General features: G+C 47.5%; 1 protein-coding gene across 2 annotated transcripts; it reads right to left on the bottom strand.

Annotated features, from left to right (window-relative positions):
* Positions 1 to 557: 557 nt before the first annotated feature.
* On the bottom strand, positions 558 to 27,275 carry BCL2L14 (BCL2 like 14). Of its 2 annotated transcripts, XM_079936114.1 has the most exons (6): positions 27,205 to 27,275; positions 15,855 to 16,300; positions 11,295 to 11,456; positions 9,220 to 9,290; positions 6,040 to 6,306; positions 558 to 1,807 (listed from the first exon to the last, which is right to left on the bottom strand). In XM_079936114.1, exons 2-6 carry the CDS (start codon positions 16,291 to 16,293, stop codon positions 1,769 to 1,771), a joined length of 978 nt encoding a protein of 325 aa, XP_079792240.1. In that variant the 5' UTR covers positions 16,294 to 16,300; positions 27,205 to 27,275; the 3' UTR covers positions 558 to 1,768. The 2 variants fall into 2 exon arrangements, with proteins under 2 accessions (XP_079792240.1, XP_079792241.1); XM_079936115.1 differs by lacking the exon at positions 27,205 to 27,275 and having other exon boundaries at positions 15,855 to 16,314.
* Between the last annotated feature and the right edge of the window lie 618 nt (positions 27,276 to 27,893).

The raw sequence follows: 27,893 nt of genomic DNA on the forward strand, positions 1-27,893 counted from the left end.
ATAGTCTCATGGTGGCCCAGGGAGGGTTAGCAAATGCTTCCTGGAGAAAATGAAGGAATGGATTTGCAAAAATGGGCTAGAATTAGTTGGATTAGGGAAAACGGGGGAAAGAGGACCGACAGATAAGAATAGTCCAAGCGGGGAAAATGTTATGAGGCTCAGAGGTACAAGGTTACATAATACATTTGGGGAACTGCAAATAGTTTGGAATGGAGAGGAGGTGGTCTCTAGTGTCTCCATCTGTAAAAGGAAACTCCTTTAGCCCTAAAATTTGTGAGTTTCAATGTAGGGGGAAGAAGGTAGAAGAGAATAGCTCATTTTAGTCCAGAGTAGAGTAGTGAAGCATGTGATCATAGATAGCTCCAACTTTCCCTTGAAGCTGAAAATATGTCTGATAAACTCATTCATTTATTTGTTCATCAAAGGTCTGTTAAACTCCTACTTTACATCAGGCTACGTGCTGGGCGCTAGGGAGCCAGAAATTTGTAAGACTCTAATTTGATAGTATTTTTAAAAATTGTTTTGTGTCTTAAACACCCACTATGGAACATACTTCACTTACTAAAAAGCCTCATTCTGAACAGTATCAATTTCAGAAAAACTATCAGTGACTGCTTTGAAAGCAAAGGAAGTTTTCAGCTTAGCTGAGGGCAGCACATAATAGTGGACATAAGTGAATACAGCACTAAATACCAAGCACTGTTCTAAGCGCTTGATATAAATTAACTTATATGATCCTCACAGAAATCGTATACTCTTACTTACTATCTATTTTAACCATAAACATACCCTTTTGACAGTTATCTTTCTGCATATTTATTTTACCAACCACTAATCATTACCGCAAAAAATAACAAAGGCCTAGAAACCTCGAGAAGTAGAGGTGGGGTCACTGAGATAGTTGAGGGTGATAGGAATAGTCGTTTTCTGCCAAATGGAAGTTTTTCAAACTGCCAAAGAATTCTCCAAGAGAAGTGAGTCAAAAAGCAGATACGGGGCTTCCCTGGTGGCACAGTGGTTGAGAGTCCACCTGCCGATGCAGGGGACACGGGTTCGTGCCCCGGTCTGGGAGGATCCCACATGCCTCGGAGCAGCTGGGCCCGTGAGCCATGGCCGCTGAGCCTGCGCATCCAGAGCCTGTGCTCCGCAACGGGAGAGGCCACAACAGTGAGAGGCCCGCGTACCGCAAAAAAAAAAAAAAAAAAAAAAAAAAGCAGATACGGCAGTCTCTCCCCAGGCTACAGCAGTAAACTCAGGAGTCTCTGAGCTCTGTCTACCAACACGAACAGCCACATGGGCCTAAAGGTAGGCTTGAAACAATGTCATTATCGGGCCATCTCCAGTGAAGTTTGAAAAATAAATAGTACTGGAAACCAAAGAGTAAGCAAATGCACCGTTTATCATTTCACCTTCATGAGGTCAACAAACATCTGTCACACACTTTCACTAAAGTGGCCGGCAGAGGCAGGGTGATGGCTTCTGTTCTAAGCATTTGAATGGAAAATTACCACTTGCCTTTCGAGACTTCCTTACACACTCAATGGAGACCTGAAAACATGGATGCCGAGGGCCATGCTACTAGATTCTATGAGCCGGAGATTTCAAGGCCTCTCCTGATGCCTCTTGATTTGCAGGAATAATGGTTTTGCAGATTTTGATGGTCCATCTGCCTTGTCCATTTTTGTTTTCTCCCATAGTCTGCTAAGACGGATGTATGCAAGACCAGAGTTGGACCATGAGTATTCCAGATTACAAATCCTCTGATGTTTCAGTCTACTTCTTCATGTGATATCCCAAGTACTTTTTCCTAGAGGGGGGGAAAAAGAGAAATAGATTCTTAAAATTCCAAGTTTGATTCACTGTTGAAGTGAAAACATATGCTTTCTTATCCCAGGCATGACCCAAGGCTTGGAGACCATGTTAAGGTTGGGGGAGGGTTTGGAAAGGTGACTGGCATCCTTGGTATGCCTGAAAGGAAAACTTTATCAGCTAAGGACTTATGTTACACACCCAGGGCTAACTGGCTAGATGGGAAAAGTCTTTGATTGTATGGTTAAATTCGAAAGAGTAGATACTGAAAGGTTGATGACTATGGAGGTGGCAAACCTCTTCTTTCAAAGTGCTGTAGAAGGGGTGAGGTTGCCAGGACCACGGGGTAACGATGTGAATGGTGCCAAGTGAAGCAAAAAGGCCAAGGAATAAATTAAAATCAAATGGTGGCTTGTTTGGCATGCTTTGTGGATAGAGTCGCTATTCATTCATTTGATCGACTCATTATTCTACAAGTATTGGCTGAACATCTATGACTTATGTAAAAGTAATGGAAACTATGAGAGAGAAAAAGGGGCATGAAATACATAATTCTGCCCTCACAGATTTGCAGTTCCGTTGGGAAGATAAGATGCACTTCTGTGAAATGTGGATGACTAAGATAATTAGGAACCCTGAGCTCCTGGAAAACGTGTGCCTAGGAATAGTTTTTCTCCTTCTGCACCACACTACAAGGACACTCCAGAGAGCCACTAACATCCCTGGGGCAATGGAAGGCTTGCCACCCAGATTCATCTCTTTCCTGTTCAGGGAGACTGAGCCACCCGCCTCCACACTTTCATAGTTCGTATCAACTCGTAAATATTCTTTCAGCAGCATCCTTTATTTTTTGCAACTCTGTCTCTGCAACTTTGGAAAAAATTAGTCCTTTCCCTCTTATTCTTTTTCTTCCCTCTCCTAATTTCTAGCTACGTGCTCCAAATTAAACCTAACTGTGGCCAAGACTTAAGATTAAGATTTATGATGACCTGAAAAAGTAAACTAATACATTTTGAATTGAAAATACAAGTGCTAAAAGAACTAGTGCCACAAAATTCTAAAGCCTTTGAAAATTCCCTTTATTATTTCTACCCCCTAAAAATCATCTGTTTTCTCTGATTGGAACTGTTTTTCTCTCTAGCACTAGCAACCAAATTAAGAACTAATAAAACTTTTTATATTCTTTTTTCTTTCCTCTTTTTATTTGCTTACTAGAATTAGAACCATTGTTTTGTTTTGTATTTTGCGGTACGCGGGCCTCTCACTGTTGTGGCCTCTCCCGCTGCGGAGCGCACGCTCCGGACGCGCAGGCTCAGTGGCCATGGCTCACAGGCCCAGCCGCTTCGCGGCATGTGGGATCCTCCCGGACCGGGGCACGAACTGCGTCCCCTGCATCGGCAGGCGGACTCTCAACCACTGCGCCACCAGGGAAGCCCAGAACCACTGTTTTTCATAACAGATTTTTTTGAACATACCTAAAACTCACCTCTTAAAGTATATAATTCAGTGGCTTTTAGTATGTTCACGAAGTTGTGCAGCCATCACTTCTATCTGATTTTAGAACATTTTCATCACCACAAAAAGAACCTCTGTGTCCGTCAGCAGTCACACCCCGTTCTCTCTCCCCAAAGCCCTAGGAAACCACTGTCTCTATGAATTTGTCTATTCTGGACATTTCATATAAATGGAATCATACAATATATGGCCCTTCTGTCTGACTTCTTTCACTGTGCATGATGTTTTCAAGGTTCATCCACCTTTCCATACTTCATTCCTTTTTATGGCTAAATATTATTCTACTGTATGGATATTCCATATTTGGTTTTTCCATTCATTATTCATCATGGATAAACTTCTTCGTTGTTTCCAGTTTTGGGCCATTATGACTAATGATGCTGCTATGAACATTCATGTACAAGTTTTTATGTGAACACTTGTTTTCAGTTTTCTTGGGTATAGACCTTTTGGGGAACTGCCAAGTTGTTTTCCGAAGGGGCTTGACCATTTTAGAGTGCAACCAGCAATGTATAAGGATTCAGATTTCTCCACATCCTCACTGACACTTGTCTTTTTTATTTTAGCCATGCTAGTGGGTATCTCATTGTGGTTTTGATTTGCGTTTCCCTAATGTAGAAATGAAGATGGCAAGCAAGGATCTTTTCATGTGCTCATTGGCCATTTGTATATCTTCTTTGAAGAAATGTCTATTCAAATCGATTTTGCCCATTTAAAAAAATTGCGGGGTTTTTTGTCTTTTATTGTTGAGTTGTAAGAATTTATTACATATTCTGAATACAAGTCCCTTATCAGATATATAATTTGCAAATATTTTTTCCCATTCTCTGGGTTTTCTCTTTCCTTCTTGATGGTATCCTTTGAAGCAGAAATATTTTTAATTTTAATGTAGTCCAATTTATTTTTTCTTTTGTCGCTTCTGCTTTTGGTGTAGAAACGCCGTTTTTCATAGAACACTTTTGGCGTTTCAGCTACATTAATTAACTAAATAGACTTTTGAGAATGGGCCTGTAAGCCCAATTGATACTTATAACCTCGCTGGAAAAATATATTAACTAGACCAACAATGATGGTAATTTCCTGTATATAATCATAATGCAAACGTGAAGTGTTGTAAAAGGTCAGAGGCTGGTAAGAGTCTTGAGCCGGAGTAGTCCGGAAGGGCTCTGGGGCAGAAGAGGGACTTGAGGGGGTCCTGGAAGGAAGGGCAGTTAAAGCTGAAGCGATGTTGAGGATTCTGTCCTCTTCTTAGCGTGAGTTAAGGCAGCTTGAATTTAGAATACCTAAGAGCCTTGTTCAGATTAGCCACTTAAGGGCTATCATATCTGGTGCAAAAGTGGAAAATAGGAAAGAACAGAAGTCTGGGTTGCTTAATGGGTAGCCAGTGGAGACCATGGCGGACACTTCAGCCCCTTAGGCATGATCAGCTGTACTTTCCGTCTGGCAGCCAAGACACTAAGCCTGTTTGGAGGCCCCAGGGCCATGTCCAGAGCAGACTCAAGCCTCCTGGCCCCTGGGCCACTCTCGTGGAAAGAGGACTAATGATAATGTATGTCCTCCTAAGAAGGGCTTGAACAGACAAAAATGCCCTAGGCCTACAGTAAGTCCCCTACACACGAACCTTCAAGTTGCGAACTTTCAAAGATGCAAACGGGCATCTGGTTCCAGCAAGGAACCAGAACCTGTGCCGTCAATGTTGGGCATGAGTGAAAGTGCAGCTGCCCTCCGTCTCCTATCGCTGAGGATCCTCCAGTCAGTAACTCTTCTTGCCTGTTCACTGGACGCCAGCCCCTGTATGCCAGCTGTTATACTGTGTTACTGTACTTTTCAAGGTACTGTACTGTAAGATTCAAAATGCTTTCTTGATTTCTTGTGTCATGTATTATTTGTGTGAAAAGTATTATAAACCTATTACAGTACAGTACTATATAGCCGATTGTGTTAGCTGGGTACCTAGGCTAACTTTGTTGGACTTACGAACACACTCTCAGAGCAGAACTCGTTCGTACGTAGGGCCCTTAACTGTATTGAGATTTAGAGCTCTGGATGGGGTAAAGCATTTTGAAAAGGTTACTGTTACGAGGCCATTTGAACGTGGCAGTTTTAAGGAAATCTCAAGGGAAAAGGATGGGAGAGGGGTTGAGGTGAGGAATCAGGGTAGAGAGGTCTGTTTTGCCTGATAGCAGGTAATTAAAAATAGATGAAAATTTAACTGCTTCAGTTATCAAAATGTCCCTGTCAAAATGGCTGGGTCCAAGCAACAATGGCAAAATGTCATAAGTCCTGAACCTCTGCGTGAGAATTACACCCACACCCCATCAGCATCTGAGAGAATAAGGAACTATGTGCCTATCCTTTTCTCACTGCTAGACTTCCGCTGCCTGCAAAATTTGTGAAAACAGAAATTATGTCTATCTAAACATTTTATATCAACATCTCTTCATTTCCTGTTATATCCGACCAGTCCCTCTCCCCCCACACACATACCCCACATACCCTTTGGGAGCTCAGTAAATATTTATTGATAAGATAATCACTAAAAAATATGTTCCCATCAATGGAATAAATCTCTTGCCACTCAAGTGTCCAAAACCCATGAGAACCACTTCAAAGATGTGTTCCCTTCACTTAAAAAAAACAAACCCAAAAAACCCCTTTCCATCCCATCTCCTCTTGAGTTCTGGGAAGATTTATTTTTAAATAGGATGCACTTACCCAGCCACCGTGCTGCTGGACCCAGGGCGAGAAGTTCTCCTTCAGGTACTTGGTTCCAAAGCCCAGCACCCTGTTCATGGGATGGCTGTCGATGCTTGTGAGCTTGGCCGTGACGTCTATTGCAAGAGCAACCTTAAAGCCCTGAGCTTTGACCTCTGATTCTCCCCTGGTGTCCACACCCCTTAGGAACTGGTCTGTGATGGTCTTGAAAACAGAGTAGGACAGCCCGCCCTGGAAGCTGTTCATCAAAGCCTTGTCTCTCTTCAACTGTGTGCAAGAGGAGAAGCAGTCAGTACAGCAGCCTGGCCCGGGCAGGCAAACTCTCCCACTCGACACTGGGCAACTGAAACACCCAATGGAAAACCCTCAATTCTGGTCTCAATCGTGGTGCCATGTCCTGCAGGACCGGATTGGGCATGGACCTTCTCTGTGAATTTCTTTCATGGGGACAAATACAAACTGAACAGCCCATTCATTCGACATTCAGCAGATGTTTCCTGAGTGCTGAGTACCCAGCAGGTGGTACTGTGGACCATTAAGACTCAGCCCCTCACTCAAAGGGCTCACAGTCTACTGACGGTTGTGACCCAGTGCAAAGTGCTCTGTTAGAGGTTGTGTAATGGGCAGAATCTGAAGCCTGGAAATCACTGTCTTCGGGCTCAACTCCTCCTGCTACACCTCTTACTAGCTGTGCAGTCTTGGAGAACTTAACCTCTCGGTTTCAGTTTTGTCATCTCTATACTGGGATGACAGTACCTGTACTACAGGGTAATTGAGTAAAACATGTTGTGCTCAACATGGTGGAAAGTGCTCTCAGTGTTAGCATTTGTCCAGGATGCTTCAAGATGCGAGATGCTTTTCTTTGGCCGTGCCGCAAGGCATGCAGGATCTTGGTTCCCCGACCAGGGATCGAACCCGTGCCCCCTGCAGTGGAAATGTAGAGTCCTAACCACTGGACCACCAGGGAAGTCCCTGCCTCTGCTTGGGAAAAATCAGGGCTTGTGTCATCAAGCATACATCATCCTCATCTAAGGCCTTCCTTGCAATGTCTGTAAAGTGATGGTTGTCATGTGAAAACAGAAATTTCTCAATGATCAGGGACTATATGTTTATTTGAAAATCAACTAGTTCTGTCCTTGAGGAATGATAAGCTGAGCAGGTTTTCAACCAAGATGGTTTCTAAAAGGGGTATTCTGGGGATGAGTCAGATGCGACATAAAGATTTTTAGTGGAGCTGTGTCCTTTATCTGAGCCCAGCTCACCTCCTCCCAACTTCCAGGAGACACAGGGGCCTATTTGAATTATAAATCTGAAGCAGGAACATCCTCGACACCAAGAATGGACTCCTCTTAGTCATGACCCAGTGGAAGAAGGTAGACTCGAAACCTCCAGCGGGCGGCTGGAATCCAGGACCATGCCAGCACAGTAAAAGAATGAAACGCCAGAAGGAAACCCCTTCCACAGGTACCCACTCTGCCCCCCTGCCCCTTGGGGTTGCACCTGGCTTTCTGGCATCTCAGGGAGGTGTGGGAGGAGCCCACAAGTGCCCTCGGGGATGAGTGGCTTTGCAGACACTCTGCAGACATGGCAGGTCCCCTCCTCCTCGTCACTGTCCCATTCTGTGGGGAACTTAACACCCACAGAGCACGAGTAGAGCTTCTGTGTGTTCCCACCAGAGTCCTCTACTGGAGAACCACATAAAGAGAACCACCACCATGTTTTCTACATAAATAACGTAAATGATTGCCCCCAAATCATCAAGAGAGTGCATCAGGCAAAGTGAGGTTTTTAAAGTGGTAATTTGTGGGGTGAAAAGGAAAGCATCTCTCTTCATAACCAGAAGGGTCAACCTTCATACCACGCCCCCGTCCCTGGCCTCCCAGACCTACTGCCAAGTCCCGGCCCCAGGGGGAGGCCAGGAAGGAGAGCCACAGCAACTTCGAGCTGTAAGGAATCCTTGAGCACACCTGTCAGATCCTTCCTCGTTTAAGTACTGAACTGTGGGCTGGTTAGTGGCATCTACTTGGAATTCTTCTAGAGACAGGAAGATCATTTCTTCACAAGGCAGCCCTTGGCTTCGATGGACAGCACTGAGTGCTAGAAAGTTCATTCTTAAAGTGGGGAGAAATCAATTGCCCTGTAACTCCTATCAATGTTAGTTCTGGAGAAACACAGGGGTGTCCTTAAAACCATGTGCCCTCTTCTGTTTTCTGCTTCCTCTGCACCCCTGTCCACCCCGTACTGTGGCCCTGAAGCTCCCAGACCCCCTTCTCTTTTCTTTGGTCCTCCGTGTTTCCTCAGTGTTTCTCATTCTGCACCACCTCACCTGCCCTTCCCTGTCCTGGTCACCATCCTCTGGGCACACCTGTGACAAAGGTGTCGAGGAGCCACAGAGCATGCTGAGACTGGGCTGGCTGGCTAGCCAGTGAGTGCTGTTTCCCCCTCCTGCAGAGTCCCCACAGACCTGACTCCTCCCCATGGATCCTGGCCAAACGAAGGAATGGGTCCACAGGCCAGCCCCTGATGCACAGATGCTGGCGACCATGCAGCCGTCAGTGGGCGGCAGACACGGACAAGATCCCTTGAGAAGCCCTGACTACAGGGGGGCCTGCTCACTACCTCTTTACCTGAAGGTAACTCCTACACGTTCCTGATGGGAAGAACTGGTCTCAACTTCTAAATGGCAGGAAACTCCAAGTTCTCCGAGTTAACGCTAACCTGCCCCCTGGCCGAATTGCTGAGAGAGAACAGTCCGGCCTTTCTAGGGGGAGATTTCAGACAAGACTCCAGACTTGGAGCAGCTGTGGGACACAGATAACCAGGCTGCAGGGCAAATGCAAGAGTCTAAACTTCCCTGAGGATCAGTTACATGGGGAACTAGATTCATAATTCTATTCAGCAAATTTTAATTTATTGGTGTCTTTTTCCTGCAAAAACAAAGTTACTTTTTTCATTTCCAAAAATTCCAAGGAGGCTCCAGAAGGTTTACTTATGTTTTCCAAAGTGATTCATTTTTGAGATGCTGCCAGCACGAAGAGTTTTGAGTCCAAGGGAAATAAAATTCAGGACTAAGTGGAAACCAGAACTTTGCAAAGGAGCACAAGCAGCAGTACAGTTCCATCCTTGGGTACCAGCGCGCGGACGCAGAAAGAAAACTCGTTAGTTCGAGAAGCTCCCTACCTCTCTTTCCAACTGATCCCCCGAATATTTCAGCAGCTCAACGATTCTGGCTATTATCTGGTCTTTTCCGTCTGCCAGGGGAAAATTCCAGTTATTTCTTTTAAGAAAAAACAATCTTAAATGTTTCCAGGGACAATGCTTGTAGCCTGGTTAGGGATTGAGGAAGACATGCCCTTCATAATTCTCAGCAAAGTAAATCTTACCTTGCCTCTTCTGATCAGGCCCAAACCATTCCAGACACCCTTTCCCACAGTCCCCTCCTTTCCTCTCTTTCTTCCCCCAGCACTCCCACAGTTCTCACCGTGAAACTCATCACTTTATTTACTGTAAAAATGTTGTTGAAGATACATGAGCTTATCTCTAAAGATATTTAGGAGCAGTTTCTCTCGGTCTTTGGGTTTGTCCTGAGCATATGGTGCTTTTTCCATATAGACACCATAAACCCCTACTGGATCATCTCACTCCTTTGTGTTAGCTGCTAGGAACTGTAGAGCCGAACTGTGGCCTCCTAAGGCGGGGGGGGGGGGGGGGGGTATAGTCTTCCTGCATTTGGGGAATTAAACTCATTCCTAAACCCACCTATTTTCCTACTGTTTTCTTTTTACAGTATCTTTCAAATTTGATTTATCTTACTAAAATGTGTACTTTGTGTGCTGTGTCTTTACAACAAGGTGGAGTATAAGTAAATAAAATGAATAAGGTCTCCCACCCCAAAGGCTAACATGGCAGACAGAGAGAGAGGTGGCCCCAGTTGGTGTGTGTGTTGGAACAGGGAAGGTGGAGTCTGATTTTTCTCGTCTCAAAATGTGCTAACGTGCAACATTAGGAAAACGGTCGTTGCTATAGAGCGGAATCCAAACAGAGGTGGCCCTTTTTCCTTATGGCGCAGTCTCTGATGTCATGGAGTCCTCATGTTTGTCCCAGAGGGAGAGGGGAGGAGAGGCCAGGAAATACATCCCACAGGGTCGAGTGAAGGGCAAGGTGGTAGGAAGTCTGAGACCCAAGTCACCTGGGAAAAGAAGGACTGCATGCTTCCACCGCCCACGTGTAGTTTTTAATCTGACGCTGCCGCCTCTCTCCAGGGAAGTTGCTAGAACAGCAGCCTGAATTTCTCATGCGCGCAAAGGATGAGAGCCTGAGCTTTTGCTTGGTTTAGGGGTATTGCTTTACGAGGCCCAGGCACACATGAGATAGCAATAAAGTTGGAACACTGTTTTTTGCTGTCAGAAGGGTCCTCCTTTCCCAGCGCCTCACTCTCTAAGCCCCTTTGGTAGTTTGTGGTCCCAGCAGCACAGCACAGGGTGGACAAACTCAGCACTTTGCTTCTGAGCTTGGGAGACACCACCACCTTTGCAGATCAATCTTTTGCCTTCTGTTTTGGCGTACTGCAAACTCAGGGGCCAGCTAGGACCCTCATCATCACTGGAGTTTGGGAACGAGAACCACGGGCAGGATAGTCATTAATGAGGGAATGGCCAGACTGAACTTCTCTTCCTGTGGCACTTGGTCCTGCTTCCCTCAACTCTAGAATTCCTGCAAGTCGGATGCGATCCACAGTCCTACCTATTGGTACAGTTTGGTGACAACTGACCCAGTCTGATCACTACTTCTCAGTTCTGCTTCACGTTTTGCCCCAGACCTGGTACCTGACAACCCCCTGCTTTTTCACAGGAGCCCAAGGCAATATCATAAATCCCCGGGCGATGCTCCAACTATACCCTGTGCACTTGCTCGAGTACACTGGTCCCTGGCCATGGCTAACGTGATGAAATCTAACTTGCATTTCCCCCTGTGGACAAGGTTGAGTGCAGGCTTTCTCCTGCCCCTCAGTAGGAGACTTTCCTTTGGACTTAGCAGTGAGTTTGGCCTGTTGCTTCCAGCTGCTGGCATACTCGCCTTGGCTTGGGCTGGTCTCTCAAGCTAAAGAAGGTCAGTGCCTCCAGCGTGTTGCTGTCGTGCCCTGAGGCCAGCTTAGCAGAGATTCCTAAGTTGCAGAGCCCTGAGCTGTGTAAGTACATAAATGCTGTAGACCTCTGCATGGCAGACAGGCAACCCACCGCACACACTCTTCCCACCTGCAGCTGTAGGCTGGAAGCCCTGGTGCTGGAGACCCTGGCGTGTCACAATCGTTCTGGACTTGAAGCTTCCTCCCTGGCTGTGGAGCGCTTCTGGCGGCGGCCAGGAATAAACGATTTCAGCGACTCGGTTGGCAATGGAAACAACCTTGGGGTCCACGGCTGAAACAAGACAAAATGGTGCTGACAGGCCCTTCCCAGAACTTCGTCTAGCTGATTGGTATGCACAGTTGCCCGAAATGAAAACACCAGCCTGGAGCGAAAGGAAGCGGCCGGGAGTGTGCGTGGAGGGGAGTCCATTCTTCAGAAATCACTGGCAGTTGCCTGGCAGAGGCTGGGACGGAGGAGGAGTTCACAGAGGAGTGATTGCCACCTCGAAACAATTGCCCCTCTGCACCCTCTTTCTGAAGCCTTGCAAAATTAGGGTCCCCTTGCCCCTTTGCAAGGGAGGAAACACAAAAGGGAGTGCTTAGTTCTTTGCTTGAGGGAATGCTCATTATGCTTTTATTTTTATTCTTTTTTTTTTTTGGACATCCTTTATATCTTGGAGAGCTGGCTCCTATGCACATAGGAGGGCATTCAGCAGTGTGACAGGCCTTTCGGGGTTGTCACGGAGGAAAGAGAAATATCCCTGCTCTCAGGCCATATTCATGACTCATTATCAAGTGAACACTGAACTGCCCTTGCTTGCATGGTCACTTGTCTTCTCTCTCCTCCACGTATAGTGGGAAACATGCGAAAAGTGCTGATAGGTAAACAAGGATGCATAAAGTCTAAGCCACGACCTTCAAGAGTTTATAATCCAGGAAAAGCCTTATGCCATGAATTTGCACAGGCAACTAGAGGGTAAAGCATTTGGGGACATGAAGGTTTAAATGGCACTGGCCCCCTGAATGTCATAGCCTGTGAAGGACAGGTCGACTTTGCCCCTGGTAGGGGATGGGGCCGGATTGGGAGGGCAGGCGGTACTGCTGAGTTACTCGGGAGTAAAATTGACTTTGTTAACCCATCACTAAGTTCTTAACTTTCAGAAGCTCGTACAAGTTCTGCCTTTGACACGGAGCGGTCGTATCATGCAATGTTTAAGAACAACAGTATTTAATTCATAAGACTTGACGAAAGTGACAGAGTGGGGTTTTGGCCAGAAGGTTGGTGTGCCCAGGGGAACACCCGGACCTTGTCAATCAGGATAGATAAGAGAGGCAAGGCCTGGGTCCGGGGAGGGATTGTGTCATATGCAAGGCAGGGTTTGACCTCCTACGGAGCTGCCAAGGTGGTTCCTGAACCTCTCTCCCTGGACTCGCCCGTCACATGGCGCCCTGGTGCTTTCCATTCACCCCCCCAGGGCATTCACTGAAAGGCCATGGCAACTGACACTTCGTCCACAATGCCTTCCTTTAAAAAAAGGCATAATGGCTTCCTTAAAAAGCTACATTTTTCATGATGCTCCATCCACAGGGTTCAGAAACAGATCAGGAGTGGGTTAGAGAGAGAGAAAAATTGGAGAGGTCAAGGAGAAGGATCAACGCTTTTCCTTCCCATTTTAATAACCCAACCACAAGTACTTTCCACTTTTAAATCACCTTACTGCAGTCCAACCGGCTTGCTCGTGAATGCTGGCCACCCACGGAAGGAGGTGGCAAGAGGCTGGATCCCAAAACCGGTGGGAGCCTTCCCTTGTGTCCGCAGGAGACGGGAGAGGAAAGCTTCCACGTGCTTTCCTCTCTGCAACCTTGTGCGGCCTGCAGGGTGATTAACACGCTCTCTTCCACGGAAGTCACACTGCGCCCACCTTGCCCTCAAAGGAGGCAGGTGAGGGCCCCCAAGGTTGTCGCTCCCCAGCCCCCAGCCCCCGCCACGTGGCAGGGCAATCACAAGGCCCCCAGCAGACGTGGAGGTACCCAAGCTGACTAACCTGTGTATGTGTATCTGTCTCTGCGGACTGGAGGGATGCAGGTGAAATACGTGCAGGAAAAACTATAAGCAACCTCATTTTGACTCAGATGAATTAGCTCTAGTTAAGATTCCCATTCTAATACCTTAATTTAAAAAACTGGAAAAAAAAATTCCCTTCTCATCAGAGTTGGTCCCATCTGATAGGCAAGGGAACATTGGGTGGGTGTGGAGAGAGAACAGAAAGGCTGCCCATCCTTCTGAGTTTATTCTGGGGGCTCACTGTGGGATTAAGGAGAGCAGGAGAGCGGGATGGGGGAGGCATTTGGCTTGAGGCATTTGTTTTAGAAGAGGCAGGGCGTTTGTGAGAGAATTCCTTATGGTTGAGACTGCTATTTCCTACCCAGTATCCACTTTCTTTTTCTTCCTTAGTAACAGATCCCTGAGATGCCAGGGGAAGCTGACAGCACTACATTTCCCAGCCTCGTCTGCAGTAAGGAGTAGCCACTGAGATGTAAGAAGCTGGGTACAGTTTTAAGAAAGCTCTCTGAAAGGGAGCTGCATTATCTAGGAAGGAGATACCCTTTTGTCCTTCCCTTGCTTCCTCTTTCTTCCTGCTTGGAATGTAGACATGATGGCTGGAATCCCAACAGCCACCTTGGGTTTTAAGGTGACTGAGGTTGGAAGCAACTAGCTGAGGGATGGCAGAATAGGAATGCTTAAAGATTGTGGAACTGGTAGATCAAGCCTGGGCTGCCAAACTGTGGTTTTCTTCTATGGGAGAGAAAAATAATCTCTATGTTATTGAAGTTGTAGCGAGTCATAGCTGTGGAGAAAAAAAGATTCACACAAAAACTCGGGTTGGTGTCACTAAAATTGGTATTGACATTCATTTTTCTACATTCCAAGGTCTCTTACTATGAGACTTTGGTCTTGGGACATAACCTCATCGTTCTCACTCCAACCTGGTGTCTGAGTCCTGGAAATGGCAACACAGGCTAAATTGCGACCTTCAGTTAAAAGAACCCGGGGGGGGGGGGGGAAGGGTGAGCTGTGACAGGGCGAGAGAGAGTCATGGACACATACACACTAACAAACGGAGTGAGGTAGATAGCTAGTGGGAAGCAGCCGCATGGCACAGGGATATTGGCTCGGTGCTTTGTGACCGCCTGGAGGGGTGGGATAGGGAGGGTGGGAGGGAGGGAGACGCAAGAGGGAAGACATATGGGAACATATGTATATGTATAACTGATTCACTTTGTTATAAAGCAGAAACTAACACACCATTGTAAAGCAATTATACCCCCATAAAGATGTTAAAAAAACAAAACAAAACAGGACACCAACTGCTGAGCTCTGATTTACATGTGGCAGAATAGAAATAGAACGTGAGTCTCTCTGGGGTCACACCCAACATAAAACCAACTAACTACCCACATAATTAACTAAACAAGAAAGCAAGGAGAGAGGAAGGTGAGAAGGGAGGAACAACTGTGCTTAAATCCTTAAAGCTACGCCTCTTTAGGAGGTAACCGTTTCCACATTTGTAGGGATATCTATATATCTACACAGAGATATGGAAATTTTAGAAAATAAGAAAGGTGACATGACACTTCAGTAATATTGAAATACAGAACGTCATTTTTCTCAGGAAAGCCAGAAGGTTAAAGTCTGTAAAATCTTCCGTTTCCTGGCAAACTCCAAAGAACAGGACAAGCAGAAAAGCCTATTGAGGTCCCTCCAAACTGTTGTGTTTGCTCCAGAGCTCAGATACCACCCGCAGTAGAAGAAGCCTGCTGTACCCCTGGGGGAAGGAGGAGTTCCCCCAGGTAATCGCGACCCTAACTTCCCCTCTCCTAAGATTCTATAAGTCTGATAGGAAATGGAAGTTTCCTTGATCACAGTGAATGATCTAAAGCTGTCATTGTGCGGGGGTGATTCTCCAAGTAAGCCAGCCATCACAATGTTTAAAAATTGAGACATTGCTGCCACCTGTTGACTAATTATTGACAAGTTACACAGGCCAATCAGCCCAGCAGGAGGGGGGTTTCTTTTAAAATCTGGGCATTGGGCACAAGGTATTGTTGGAGGGGAGGAAGATGGTTATGCCAGGGTTTGTGGATGAAGGGCGATTCTGATAAAGCCTTTCATGAAAATGTTTTGTTCGATACAACGTGTTTTGTACCACTGAAGGAAGATTTTGTCAAAATTCTTCTTGGTGGTTTTTTGAGTGGCTTGTACTTTGAAAAGTATTTTTGTGTACAGCTATCTGATCTTTCCATCCACTTCAGAGGCCATTGTACAGATGGAAACACAGAGGCCCAGGGACGGGAGTTGACTTCCCTCAGGAGGAAGAGCAGCCTGAGCCCGGCTGGGGCTATTTCTCTTATGGGTCTCTGGCACTGAGGATTAGGGATTTGGGCAGCAAGTTTATAGACGGTGGAGCCAGAAAACCAGTCTCATCACCCTTCACGGCTATCCTCTTCCTTTCTTTTCAGTCTTGAGAAAAGCAGGGAAATTAGAATTGAGTATTAATAGATTGGGAAGCTGAGGTTCAAAGAGTGCCTTGCCTAAGGCCCCATTACCAGCTGGGAGGAGGTGAACCCCCAGGCGCACAAAGAAGGGAAACACATGGCTGCGGCAGAGAAAGAATCCCCGAAAGCCTACCTTCATGCTCTAAGCGCTGTTCCACATTGGAGAGGGACCTCGGCCACTGCCGACCGTGAGGACCACTCTGAGGTCCCACCGGACTTTGCAGCTCAACACGGATATCCAGAGGTGAGCTCTGAGAGTCCTCCTTCTTCTCTGCTACTCCAAAGAGTGTTCTCCAAGACGACTTTTTCTTGCCAACGTTTATGGCCTTCTCCGTGGATTGGGAATTTCTGCAAGTCCACGGTCCCCGTGTCCATGCTTTCTTTGCCTGCCAACTCTCTGGTCCTTTCTGGGACAAACTTCTTGTTCTCGGGAGCTTTCGTGAGAAGACAGCAGAGGTGTTCTTGAAGACGTGGTGTTTGACATAGAACTCCAGGATTTTGAATTCCATGCTGTCTGGGGCATCATCATCCAGGGGAATCTCCTCCAGGTCGCAGGCGCTACTGGTGCACATGGCAGGGCTGCAACGACAAAGTCCACACGCGTCCATCTACCTGGGAGCCACCTACTCTTTGTAGGTCGGGAGAGATGGGGTGAAACTCAGTAAGCATTTATTCAGTACCTATTCTCTTTGTGCTGGGGGCAGGGGGTCATCAGAGTTGGAAAAGCCAAGGTTTGTTCTGAAAGTTCAGTCTTACAGAGATGAAACTTGTACATAGATAACTCCAGACAAAGAGGGCGAGCTGGGAGCTCGAACAGAGATGCAGGAGCCAGTGCGGGAGGTGGGGAGGAAAGACAGCTGTGAACGGGGGCGAGTGCAGGCTCCTTGAAGGAAAGAAAGTGTTTGGATGGGTGGCTGGCTACTGGGCCTTAGAACAGGCTGGGCAGAGGGCAGGCTCTGGGTGAATTTAGGATGTGTTTGAAGAGTGGAAAGAGATCTGGTGGCGCATAAGCCTGTGCTTTGTGGAGAGCTGGGGCTATAGGGATGTGGAAGAACCACGGGGAAGTGGCAGTCAGGGCCAGGCGATCAGGGCCTTGGAAGGTCAGGCTGAAAGCTTTGCATTTTCTCATGTCGGTAGATCAGTACATTTCAGAAGGGGCCCTAGACTGTGGAGGCCGGTTAAAAGTCTTCTTGGGGGCTTCCCTGGTGGCGCAGTGGTTGAAAGTCCGCTTGCTGACGCAGGGGACACGGGTACGTGCCCTGGTCTGGGAAGATCCCACATGCCGCGGAGCGGCTGGGCCCGTGAGCCTGCGCGTCCAGAGCCTGTGCTCGGCAACGTGAGAGGCCACAACAGTGAGAGGCCCGCGTACCGCAAAAAAAAAAAAAAAAGTCTTCTTGGGAGAGGGTAGCTGGGCAAGGGGAGAGGCCAGCTCAGGGGAGGGAGCTGTCTGGGGTCCCTGGCCCTCCCTGGCCTCTCTCCATTCTTCCTTTACTCGCTGATTTAGCTTGGAAAGGTTTGCTTCTATTCCTTGCCGTATTTAGCATTCCATGTAAGATTTTATCTGAAGAAAAAAATCCTGCCTTTTTTTTTTTTTTTTTTTTTTACAAGTTTGAAGCACACTGATGGAAGCAATGGAGAGCTTTTCAAAGTCTGGAGCGGGAGAATGATGTGACCACAGACATGTTTTAGAAAGATCAATACAAGCACTAAAATGATGGGGATGGAAGTTTCATCTTTATTTCCATATGAATAACCAGATAGATGTAATTAACTGATTGTGTTCAATTTAAGCTCTCATGAAATAATTCCTTAAATGGTTGTCTGCTAGGAAATCATTTCTTTCTGATCTACTTTGCTTTCTTTGGTTGTATCTTAAGGACTATGATTTCCTTTTTGTCCCAGATGCCAGAGAGCCCAGATCTACCAACCGTCATTGGATTAAAATTTCACAGACAGTGCGTGTGCTGGAAACCAGCTTGGGCTTCTCAGTCTAACAGTCCTGAGTTCAAATTCTGGCCATACCACCGACTAGCTGTGTGACCTGGGGCAAGTTACTTCACCTCTCTGAACCTGAGCTTCCTTCAGGTAAATTGAAAATAATAATAGTCATCTTGCAGGGGTATTGTGAGGGTACAATGTAATGCATGAGAAACCTCAACACAGAACCTGGCTCAAAAACGGTAGCTATTTTTTTTTTTTTAGTACAACTGTCATCCCAGGCCCTCTGACTCTGTCCTTGATGTGGCTCTTAATCATGGACCCTTCCCTTAATGGTCCAACTTTAAGAGTGTTTTTTGGCATGTGAGCTGGTGTGATAATAAATAGCTGTAGTGATATTAATGGGATCGGCTGGCATGTCTCTCCTTTTCTTTCCACTGTCCCCTCTCACACCATGACCAACTGATAAAGAATTGGGGGCTTCCCTGGTGGCGCAGTGGTTGAGAATCTGCCTGCCAATGCAGGGGACACGGGTTCGAGCCCTGGTCTGGGAAGATCCCACATGCCGCGGAGCAACTAGGCCCGTGAGCCACAATTACTGAGCCTGTGTGTCTGGAGCCTGTGCTCCACAACAAGAGAGGCCGTGATAGTGAGAGGCCCGCGCACCGCGATGAGGAGTGGCCCCCGCTCGCCACACTAGAGAAAGCCCACGCACAGAAACGAAGACCCAGCACAGCCAAAAATAAATAAATAATTAAATGTAAAAAAAAAAAAAGGCAAAATTCAAAAAAAAATAAAAGAATTGGGACAGTGACCGCAGACGGGGTTTGAGGCATTGTGACGTGGTTCAGATCAATTTGACTGTGTGCCTGGAGGCCGATGGTCCAGGGTTGGCTCAGTTTATAACTTGCAAAGTGCTTGGGCAAGTCTCTCAATCCTTTTGGTCCTCTGATTTCACAGCAAATGTTCTCTAACTTTCCCCTCTGATTCTATTACTATTTGAAGGAGGTGTGAGGGCTGAGACATATCCCCTGCAGGCCTGCCGATGATGCTTCCTGTTTCTATCGTTGTTTCCTATCTTTTTTTGGAAGAGCCTCACACTGGATGATAGGAAGCTGCTCATCCAGGAAGTGCTCTGTGGCCAAGCCTCGAGAAAGCAGTTCTGATGGAAGTGATGCCAGGCGGGAGATGCAGGGGCTGTGCCAGAACATCAGGTACAGACGGAGGGGGCAGAAGTGATCTGCCAGGGTGGCCAAGGGCAGGGCTGCAAAACCTGAGACACCTACTGCACACACAGATGTATCTGCACGACTCCAAAGCCCCCCCAGGCCTGCCTCGGGCAACGAAGCCTGAGCAGTGCTTGAGGGGCGTCACCGCCACTGGGTCCTCCTCCCTCCCTTTCGTCACACGCCTGTCCTATTCTGGGGCTTGGACTATCTTCCTTCCCTCACCTACTCCCGATTTCACGCGCCCATTGTGCACTGCAGGGAACTTTCTGCTGTCTGGAATCACTTCAGCATCTCCGCCCTCACTTCGCTCTGCCTGCGCCTGGCTCCTCGCCCCATTCTCACAGGTCAACCATTCTTCCCCTCTTGGTGCCCAGTTTCAGTCACACCCATGAGGATCCTTCCCAGGTCTTCCAGTTTATCTAGACTTCATTCTCTTTTCCACAAGGGAATGTAAGTGCCGGGAGGACAGGCGTGTTGATGTGCTATTTTTTCTCTGCTGGGTGCCCAGCTCCTACAGTAATGCCTGGGGCAGAAAGGCACTTGGCAATGAACTGTGGACTTTTTCCTATTCTGAGACAGACTGTCTGGGTTCCAATCCTGGCTCTGCCGTTAGCAGTTATGTGACATACTGTCCAGGCTTCAGTTTCCTCATGTTTAAAATGGGGACGAAGGGACTTTCCTGGCGGTCCAGTGGTTAAGATTTCGCCTTCCAAGGTAGGGGGTACAGGTTTGATCCCTGGTCAGGGAGCTAAGATCCCACATGCCTCGTGGCCAAAAAAACCAAAACATAGAAACAACAGAAGCAATATTGTAGCAAATTCAATAAAGACTTTGAAAATGGTCTACATTAAAAAAAAAATCTTTAAAAAATAAATAATAAAATGGGGATGAGAATAGTATGTTTCCTTCTGTTACAAAGATTAAATGAGTTAATATTTGTAAAGCATTTAGAATAGCATTTAAGTGTTTGAACAAGTATTTGATTTAAAAAAATATTTATGAAACCCACTTACGGCCGGCCACGCTGTTCTAGAGAAGTTGCAAGGGGTTTTCGGGTGGTGTAATGGGGAGAGTGTAGCATGTGGGGTGAAAAGGAGGTTGAAGAGCTGCTTTTCATACTTATTGGCGAGGGGGCTGAGGCAAGTCATGTAGCCTCCAACGAGGTGTAGTTTTTCCATTTACAAGATGCGATTCATATCGTCTAACTTGAGACGGATAACCTGGTTCAAATCCTGGGTCATCGGCTTACTAGCTGTGTGACAGGCTACATACCTTCATTTATTTCTGCCTTCATTTTTTTCATCTGTAAAATGGGGTAAAACAAAACAAAACAAAACAACAACCCTGGCAGGAGATCAGCCAAGATGAACCTACCAGGAAAGATCTTCAACAACTAAAGACAGAAAGAAGGAACCGCAGCAAAACGAGGAAGGAACCGCAGCAAAACGAGCTGGAGGGGCAAAGTTGCGATAGAGTCAAGTGCCGTAGCCCTGGGTGGGTGGCCCACAGATGGGAGAATAATTACAGCTGCAGAGGCTCTCCAAAGGAGTGAGAGGTCTGGGGCCTTCCCGCCTGGGGGCGCTGTGCTGAGAAGATGAGTCCCCAGAGCGTTTGGCTTTGAAGGCCAGAGGGGCTTACTTTCGGGAGAGCCAGGCGGCTGGGGCACACAGAGACTTTGCTCTTAAAGGGCACGCACAAAACCTCACACGCTCTGGGACCCAGAGCAGAAGCTGTCATTGGAAAGGAGCCTGGGTCAGACGTACCTACGGACTTTGGAGAGTCTCCTGGAGAGGCAGGAGGCGTCTGCCGCTCACCCTGGGGACATGGACACTGGTGGCAGCCGTTCTTAGAGTTCCTTCTACCATCTGGATGTTGGTGCTGGCCCACCCCATTCTGGGATCCTCCCTCTAGCTTATTAGCCTTGGGGATTAGCCTCGCAGCGGCCCAGCACCCTGTAGGTGCCAGGGCTGGGACACCTCAGGCAGAGCAACTAAGTGGGCATACACACAGTGCCATCCATCGGCAGACAGGCTGCCTTAAGACCCCCTGAGTCCACAGCTGCCCCTGGACACAGCCCTGCCCACCAGAGGGCCCAGGACCCCGCCCCATACACCAGTGCGCAGGCACTAGACCCAGGACCCCCAGGGCTCTCCAGCCAGAGACCCCACAACCCCCTGGGCCCTGACCCTATCCTCCAGCGAGCCTGCTCTAACCTCAGGACCAGCCTCACCCGCCAGTGGGCAGACACCAGCCACAACACAACCACAGCCTTGCAACCTGTGGACACAGCCCACCCACTAGCAGGCCAGCACCAGCCCTGGAACTAGCAGGGCCCTGGCCCTACCCACTAACAGGCCAATGCAAGCTTTGGGACACCCCAGACCCTGCAGCCAACTGTGTCACTAGCAGGCCAGCACCAGCCCTGGAACTAGCAGGGCCCTGGCCCTACCCACTAACAGGCCAATGCAAGCTTTGGGACACCCCGGACCCTGCAGCCAACTGTGTCAGGAACTGGGCCCATCCACCAGGTCTAGGACCCCTGGGCCCTACAACCAGACCCCAGGACTTGACTCTGCCTACCAGTAGGCCGGCACTAGCCCCAGGACATTGTTTCACCCACCAATGGGAAGGCAATAGCCCCAGGGTCTCCTGGACCCTGACTCCATCCTCCAGTAATTCAGCCTTAGCCCTGCCCCCTCCCCACCCTGGGGTTCTGCAGTCAGCCACCTTGTGACCTGGCCCCGCCAACCAGCAGCTGGCAGCCTCCACACAAGGTAGGGCCTGGCATCCAACTGGACCAGGGGCCAACCAAGCCTACAAGACCACCCACAGTAGTCATTCCCACACAACAGAAGGGCCCATGCAACCCACACAGGGGGCACCCCTGGAGCATATAGCTCTAGTAATGAAAAGGGAGTGCACTGATGGGATATGGAGGACGTCTCCTTCACAAGGCCACTTCTCCAAGACCAGGAAATGTAACCAACCTACCAGATACAGAGAAATAAAAACAGCAAGTTAGGCAAACTGAGGCAACAGAGGAACATTATCCAAACAAAGGAATGATAAGGTCCCAGAAGAACCAAGTGACGTGGAGACAGGCAATCTACCCAAGAAAGAGTTCAGGGTAGTGATCATAAAGATGATTAAAGAACTTGGGAGAAGAATGAATGGAGAGTGAAAAGTTAGAAGTTTTTAACAAAGAGAAAATATAAAGACCCAAACAGAGATGAAGAAGACAATAATTGAAATGAAAAATACACTAGAAGGACCCAACAGTAGACTAGATGATACAGAGGAATGGATCAGCGAGCTGGAAGAGAGAGTAGTGGAAATCACTGATGCTGAACAGAAGAAAAGAAAAAAGAATGAAAAGAAATGAGGACCGTTCAGGAGACCTCTGGGATAGCATCAAGCACACAAGTATTTTCATTATAGAGGTCCCAGATGGAGAAGAGAGAGAGAAAGGGGCTGAGAAAGTATTTGAAGGTATAATAGCTGAAAACTTCCCTACTCTGGGAAAGGAAACAGACATCCTAGTCCAGGAAGTGCAGAGAGTCCCATACAGAATTAACAGCTCATTTCAACTCAATATCAAAAAAACAAACAACCCAATTAAAAAGTGGACAGAAGACCTGAATAGACATTTTTCCAAAGAAGAAATACAGATGGCCAACGGGCACAGGAAAATATGCTCAACATCGTTATCATCAGAGAAATGCAAATCAAAACCACAATGAGATATGACCTCTTACCTGTCAGAGTGGCTATCTTCAAAAAGTCTACAAATAACATAAGTTGGTGAGAAAAGAAAAGGGAACTCTCATACACTGTTGGTGTGAATGTAAATTGGTGCAGCCACTGTGGAAAACAGTATGGAGGTTTCTCAAAAAACTAAAAATAGATCTACCATATGACCCAGCAATTGCCTTGCTGGGTATATATCTGAAAAAACCGAAAACACTAATTCAAAAAGATACATGCACCACAATGTTCATAGCAGCATTATTTACAATTGCCAAGATATGGAAGCAAACTAAGTGTCCATCAACAGATGAATGGATAAATGTATGTGTACTACGTAAATGTATGTGTACTACACATACCACACACACACACACACACACACACACACACACACACACACACACACTGGAATACTACTCAGTCATAAAAAAGGATGAAATTTGGCCATTTGCAACAGCATGGAGGATATTATACTAAGTGAAATAAGTCAGACAGAGAAAGACAAATAGTGTATGATACCACTTATATGTGGAATCTTAAAAATGCAACAAACTAATGAATATAACAAAAAAGGAACAGACTCACAAATATAGAGAAGAAACTAGTGGCTACCAGTGGGGAGGGGAAAAGGGGAAGGGGCAAGATTGGGGTAGGGGATTAAGAGGTGCAAACTATTAGGTATAAAATAATAAGCTACAAGGATATATTGTACAGCACAAGGAATATAGCCAGTATTTTATAATAACTATAACTGGAGTATAACCTTTAAAAATTGTGAATAACTATGTTATACATCTGAAGCTTATGTAATATTATACATCAACTATACCTCAATAAAAATTTTTTTAAAAACCCATAAAACAACCCCTCCCCCATCACATAGGTATGTGGGCAAAAAAAATTAGCACGTGTAAATCACTTAAAGTAGTGCATGGTAGATGTTAAATGCTCAGTAAATATTAGCGTCTTTATTCATTAAAATAGGGGACTTCTGGGCTTCCCTGGTGGCGCAGTGGTTGAGAGTCCGCCTGCCGATGCAGGGGACAGGGGTTAGTGCCCTGGTCCGGGAGGATCCCACATGCCGCGGAGCGGCTGGTCCTGTGAGCCATGGCCACTGGGCCTGCGCGTCCGGAGCCTGTGCTCCGCAACTGGAGAGGCCACAACAGTGAGAGGCCCGCGTACTGCAAAAAAAAAAAAAAAAAAAAAAAAAAAAATGGGGGACTTAATCTGGTATTCCAGTGGTACTGCGCGCCTCCACTGCAGGGGGCGCGGGTTGATCCCTGGTTGGGGAACTAAGATCCCGCATGCCATCCTGCAGCACAGCCCAAAAAAAACACAACTATCTTAATAGGTAGCCTTTCTTGTAAGGTTTAATATGTTTATAAAAGAAAATTCATCAAAAGCAGCAATTAAGAAAACTAATGACATGCAAATATTTGGTTTAGCACAACATTCACACTTGATATATATATAGAGAGAGAGAGAGAAAGAGAGAGAGAGAGGGTGAGAGAGAGAGAGAGTATGTGTGCATGGGTGTGTGTGCATAAAGTATACGTACTTGTAAGATATGCAGCCTGGGACTTGGCTGGCTTTCCCAGCACCTCATATAATGCCTGACACCTGATAAGCTCTCGGGAAATATTTGATGAATGAAAGAAACATGATATAGAGCTGCCAGATGAAATATGGGAGAGCTAGTCAATTTGAATGTCAGGTAAATAACAAATAATTTTTTAGTGTAAGTGTGTCCCAAGTATTGTATGGGACATGCTTACACTAAAACACAGTATCTGTTGTTTATCTGAAATTCATACCGAACAGGGCCAGGGCCTCTTGTATTTTTATGCAAACCTGGCAACTCGGTGAATAAAAGGTGCTGCTTAGAAAAACTGAGACCTCAGGTTCTTGGAAGCGAGGAAAGTGGACCGAGGGTGGAGCCTGAGCGACCTAAGTCACGCGAGAGAAAGAGCGGGACACGCGGTCGGGACTCGGGCGTCGCCGAGGCGGCGCGGAAGTGGCTGAACCTAGTCCGAGAGCAGCTCCAGGAGGGCGTTTAAGGTGGGTTTTAATTCTGAGCATCCTTTTGAGTTGGGCAGCTCAGGGCGCCCCGTAGGCAGGAGGTACCCGCGGGTCCTCGAGGAGCCGTTGCATTGGTAGCGGGGGAGCCCTCTCCCAGCCATAGCACTACGCTCCGAAGAAACTGTGTCAGTTTAAGGCAACCCAACCAACCAAACCTTTCTAATGCAGTGTGAAGACTTTAAAATTGTGTGTGGGGGGGGCGGGAGCGCTGCTCTTGGAGAGGGAGGAAGGGTCCGACTTCTTTAAGAAACGAGTTTGCTGGACTTCCTTGGTGGCGCAGTGGTTGAGAGTCCGCCTGCCGATGCGGGGGACGCGGGTTCGTGCCCCGGTCCGGGAAGATCCCACATGCCGCGGAGCGGCTAGGCCCGTGGGCCATGGCCGCTGAGCCTGCGCGTCCGGAGCCTGTGCTCCGCACCGGGAGAGGCCGCCAACTGTGAAAGGCCCGCTTACAGCAAAAAAACAGAGAAAAAAGAAACGAGTTTGCTAATTGCTGATTCAGGAGCAACATCCGAAAAGGGGGGAAAGCAGAGGTCAAGATGGAGCACACAGCGCTTCCATTTCGTGAAAGAAGAGATTTTTGCCGTCTTCCAGGCTAGAAAGGAGCTGAGGGCCCAACCAGGAGGCAAGGCCAAGGGCGAGAGAGAAGCAGAGGGCAGGGCAGTGCTCAGGCATTCCCCGGGACCAAGGGGACCTTGACCAGCCCCGGCGAGCGCTTGCAGCTGCGTCAAAGGATGAGTTCAGACACTTTCAAGGCACTTGACAAGCGTAGGGTGTTTTTCCTACTCATCCTCACTGGGAATGACGGGAGAGCTGTTAAATTGATAATGAAGTCTTATTTTGAAGCAGCAGTGAGTTACTTTATTACCACTGCAGCCCTTCTGCTCTCAGCTGTTCGGGTTCAAAGTAGAAGCAGCCCAACTTCTGGGTTAATGGAAACGTACAGGTAAGTTTTATGCTTATGTTGATGGAAATGAAGCCCTAGGTGAGGCCCCAGAATGTAGGTTCAGAGCCTGGAGTGGAAAATTAGCCCCGGAATAAGCCCTGTGAGGCTCATTGTAATTCAGTGACTCAGTGCACACAGCCCTACCCTTTGGATCCAGTATTTACTTACCCTCTAGCGTATCTACAGCAAACTCTCACAGACCTACTCCCCGAAAGCAAGGTTTCACAGTGTCTTTTGTTGGCCTCTCTTCCCTCTCGAAGGGTTTCTTCCCCCCAGCCCCCTAAATGGCCAAAGTCCTCGGAGTCCCTGGTGGCTAGTCTCCTGGGAGCACCGCAGAGCAGCACTGCTTGGCCTGCAGAGCAGCATCTGACTTCCAAGATCACAGGACACACTTTAGGGATTTTTCTAGTTCTGGATTCATTGGTCGAGGTTAGATTTTCCTTCCCTTCCTGTGGCAGGTCACGGAGCAAACAGCCCTCATGCATGCACAGAGGCTGTGGCCACCAGGGCCCCAGGAAGCTGGACGGAACTCTGCCCTGGACGGAACTCTGCTCCGGCCTGTCCCAGGGGGGAGAGGCGTGGAGGACCCCTTAGCAACAGGCTCTGCCAGAGAGCTGACTTCCATCACTCTGGACACACAGACAAGGCCTGAGTGTAAGACATGGGTGAGGACACTCATCCCAGAGGGATGTTCCCAGGCCAGATTTTGAGCTGAGTTTTGTCCGGTTGCCTTGGGCCTCTCCTTCTGCACCCTCTGCCCCCTTACGCCCTTCAGAGGCGGTCCACCCTTCCCCTTCCTTCCCTGAACTTCACCTTATGGTGTCTTCATCCCTCCTCCCCTGTGGTTTTTAATCCTAAGGGTGAAAATGAGGAATGAGGTAAAACGTGTTAAATTCCTACAATAGAAGCTAAACAGAGAGAGCCTCAGGTCTTATTAATGAAACACAAAGACTCAGGCTCTGATGATTATAGAACAGAGCAGGCAGGGAACTCAGGAGGGAGCCTCCTGGGGGGGGGGTATTCCCCATTTCACCTGCGCCCTGTACTCAAGGAAGTCTCTAGGGGGTCTGCCGGGACTAGATCTCGTGCCCAAGTGCCCACAGGTACTCAGGGCTCAAAGCCAGGGACTCTTGTCCTCAGCCCATTTCTGCTCTGGGGGAGGTAGCTGGCATTTCAATGGGCTTCTGTCACACTATCACATACCTTGCTACATACTCAATGAGACAGACCTGCATAATGTTAACAATGATTCGGCCAGTTATGTATTCTTAACCCTCCCAAACCTTCTGGAGCAAAGGAGAAATGAAAGGGAAACCTAAATACTTCTCCCTTTTCTGGAAACCCCTAATAAAGTAGATGTTAGCTTTCAGTTTTAGATTCTTAGTTTTGCTTCCTGAGACTTACATGATCAGAACTTTTAAATAAATGCCGTAAACGTTAGGTTTACTAACCCCCCGTTAGATTGCCTCATTAGCAAAACCAGGACTGAAGTCCCCTGTGTCCTGCTGGGAAGGCTGAACGTGAAGACTGGTGTCTCCTAGTATTACCTGGTCTCCAAGCTGTCAGCAGTTTCTCCTGCTTCGGGTCAGGCGGCAGGAAAGATATTTCTATACCTGAGTCTCTCTCCACGAAACTTAAGAGGAAACTTTGGCCAAGTCTTCTTGGCTTCTCATTTTGGAAGGCTCTTGTGATGTAAGACTCCACCCGGGTGTAGCCTCTTCAGGTTGGGACTAAGGCTGGAAGGAGGCTTAGGGAAGGGAATCACTTCCTTGTTAAGCCCTGCCCCCAGCTTTTCAACTGAAGGAGGGGCTGACCTTTGCCCGAGTAATTTAACTCTAAAAGGAGTTGTGCATCCTTTACCGAGGACTCTCACTGCCCTTTGGGACAGACAAAATTATGAGGGTGTTTTCCTGATAGTACTTTACTTTCTTTCCCTTTCATCGGTTTAGCGAATGTTTACTGATCACCTCTGTGGCAGGCGTGGCACACATGTTTAATCTTCACATCAAGGGGCAGGTGTTATGATTCCCATTTTCCATACAAGGAAACTGAGGCTCAGAGAGGTAAGGTATTGGTGCGGAAGTGGTCCCCCCATCAGTTGAGCTGAGATCGAAATCTTAGTCTTTCTGGCTTCACACTGTATCAGTGTTACCTCTCCCATGAGATTCAAAGATTGTATTCAGATGGAACCATGGGAAAAGCTTTCAAAACGGAATGTAACCCCAGCCATAGTAAA

The sequence above is a fragment of the Stenella coeruleoalba genome, assembly GCF_951394435.1.
Source record: "Stenella coeruleoalba genome assembly, chromosome: 11".
NCBI lineage: Eukaryota > Metazoa > Chordata > Mammalia > Artiodactyla > Delphinidae > Stenella > Stenella coeruleoalba.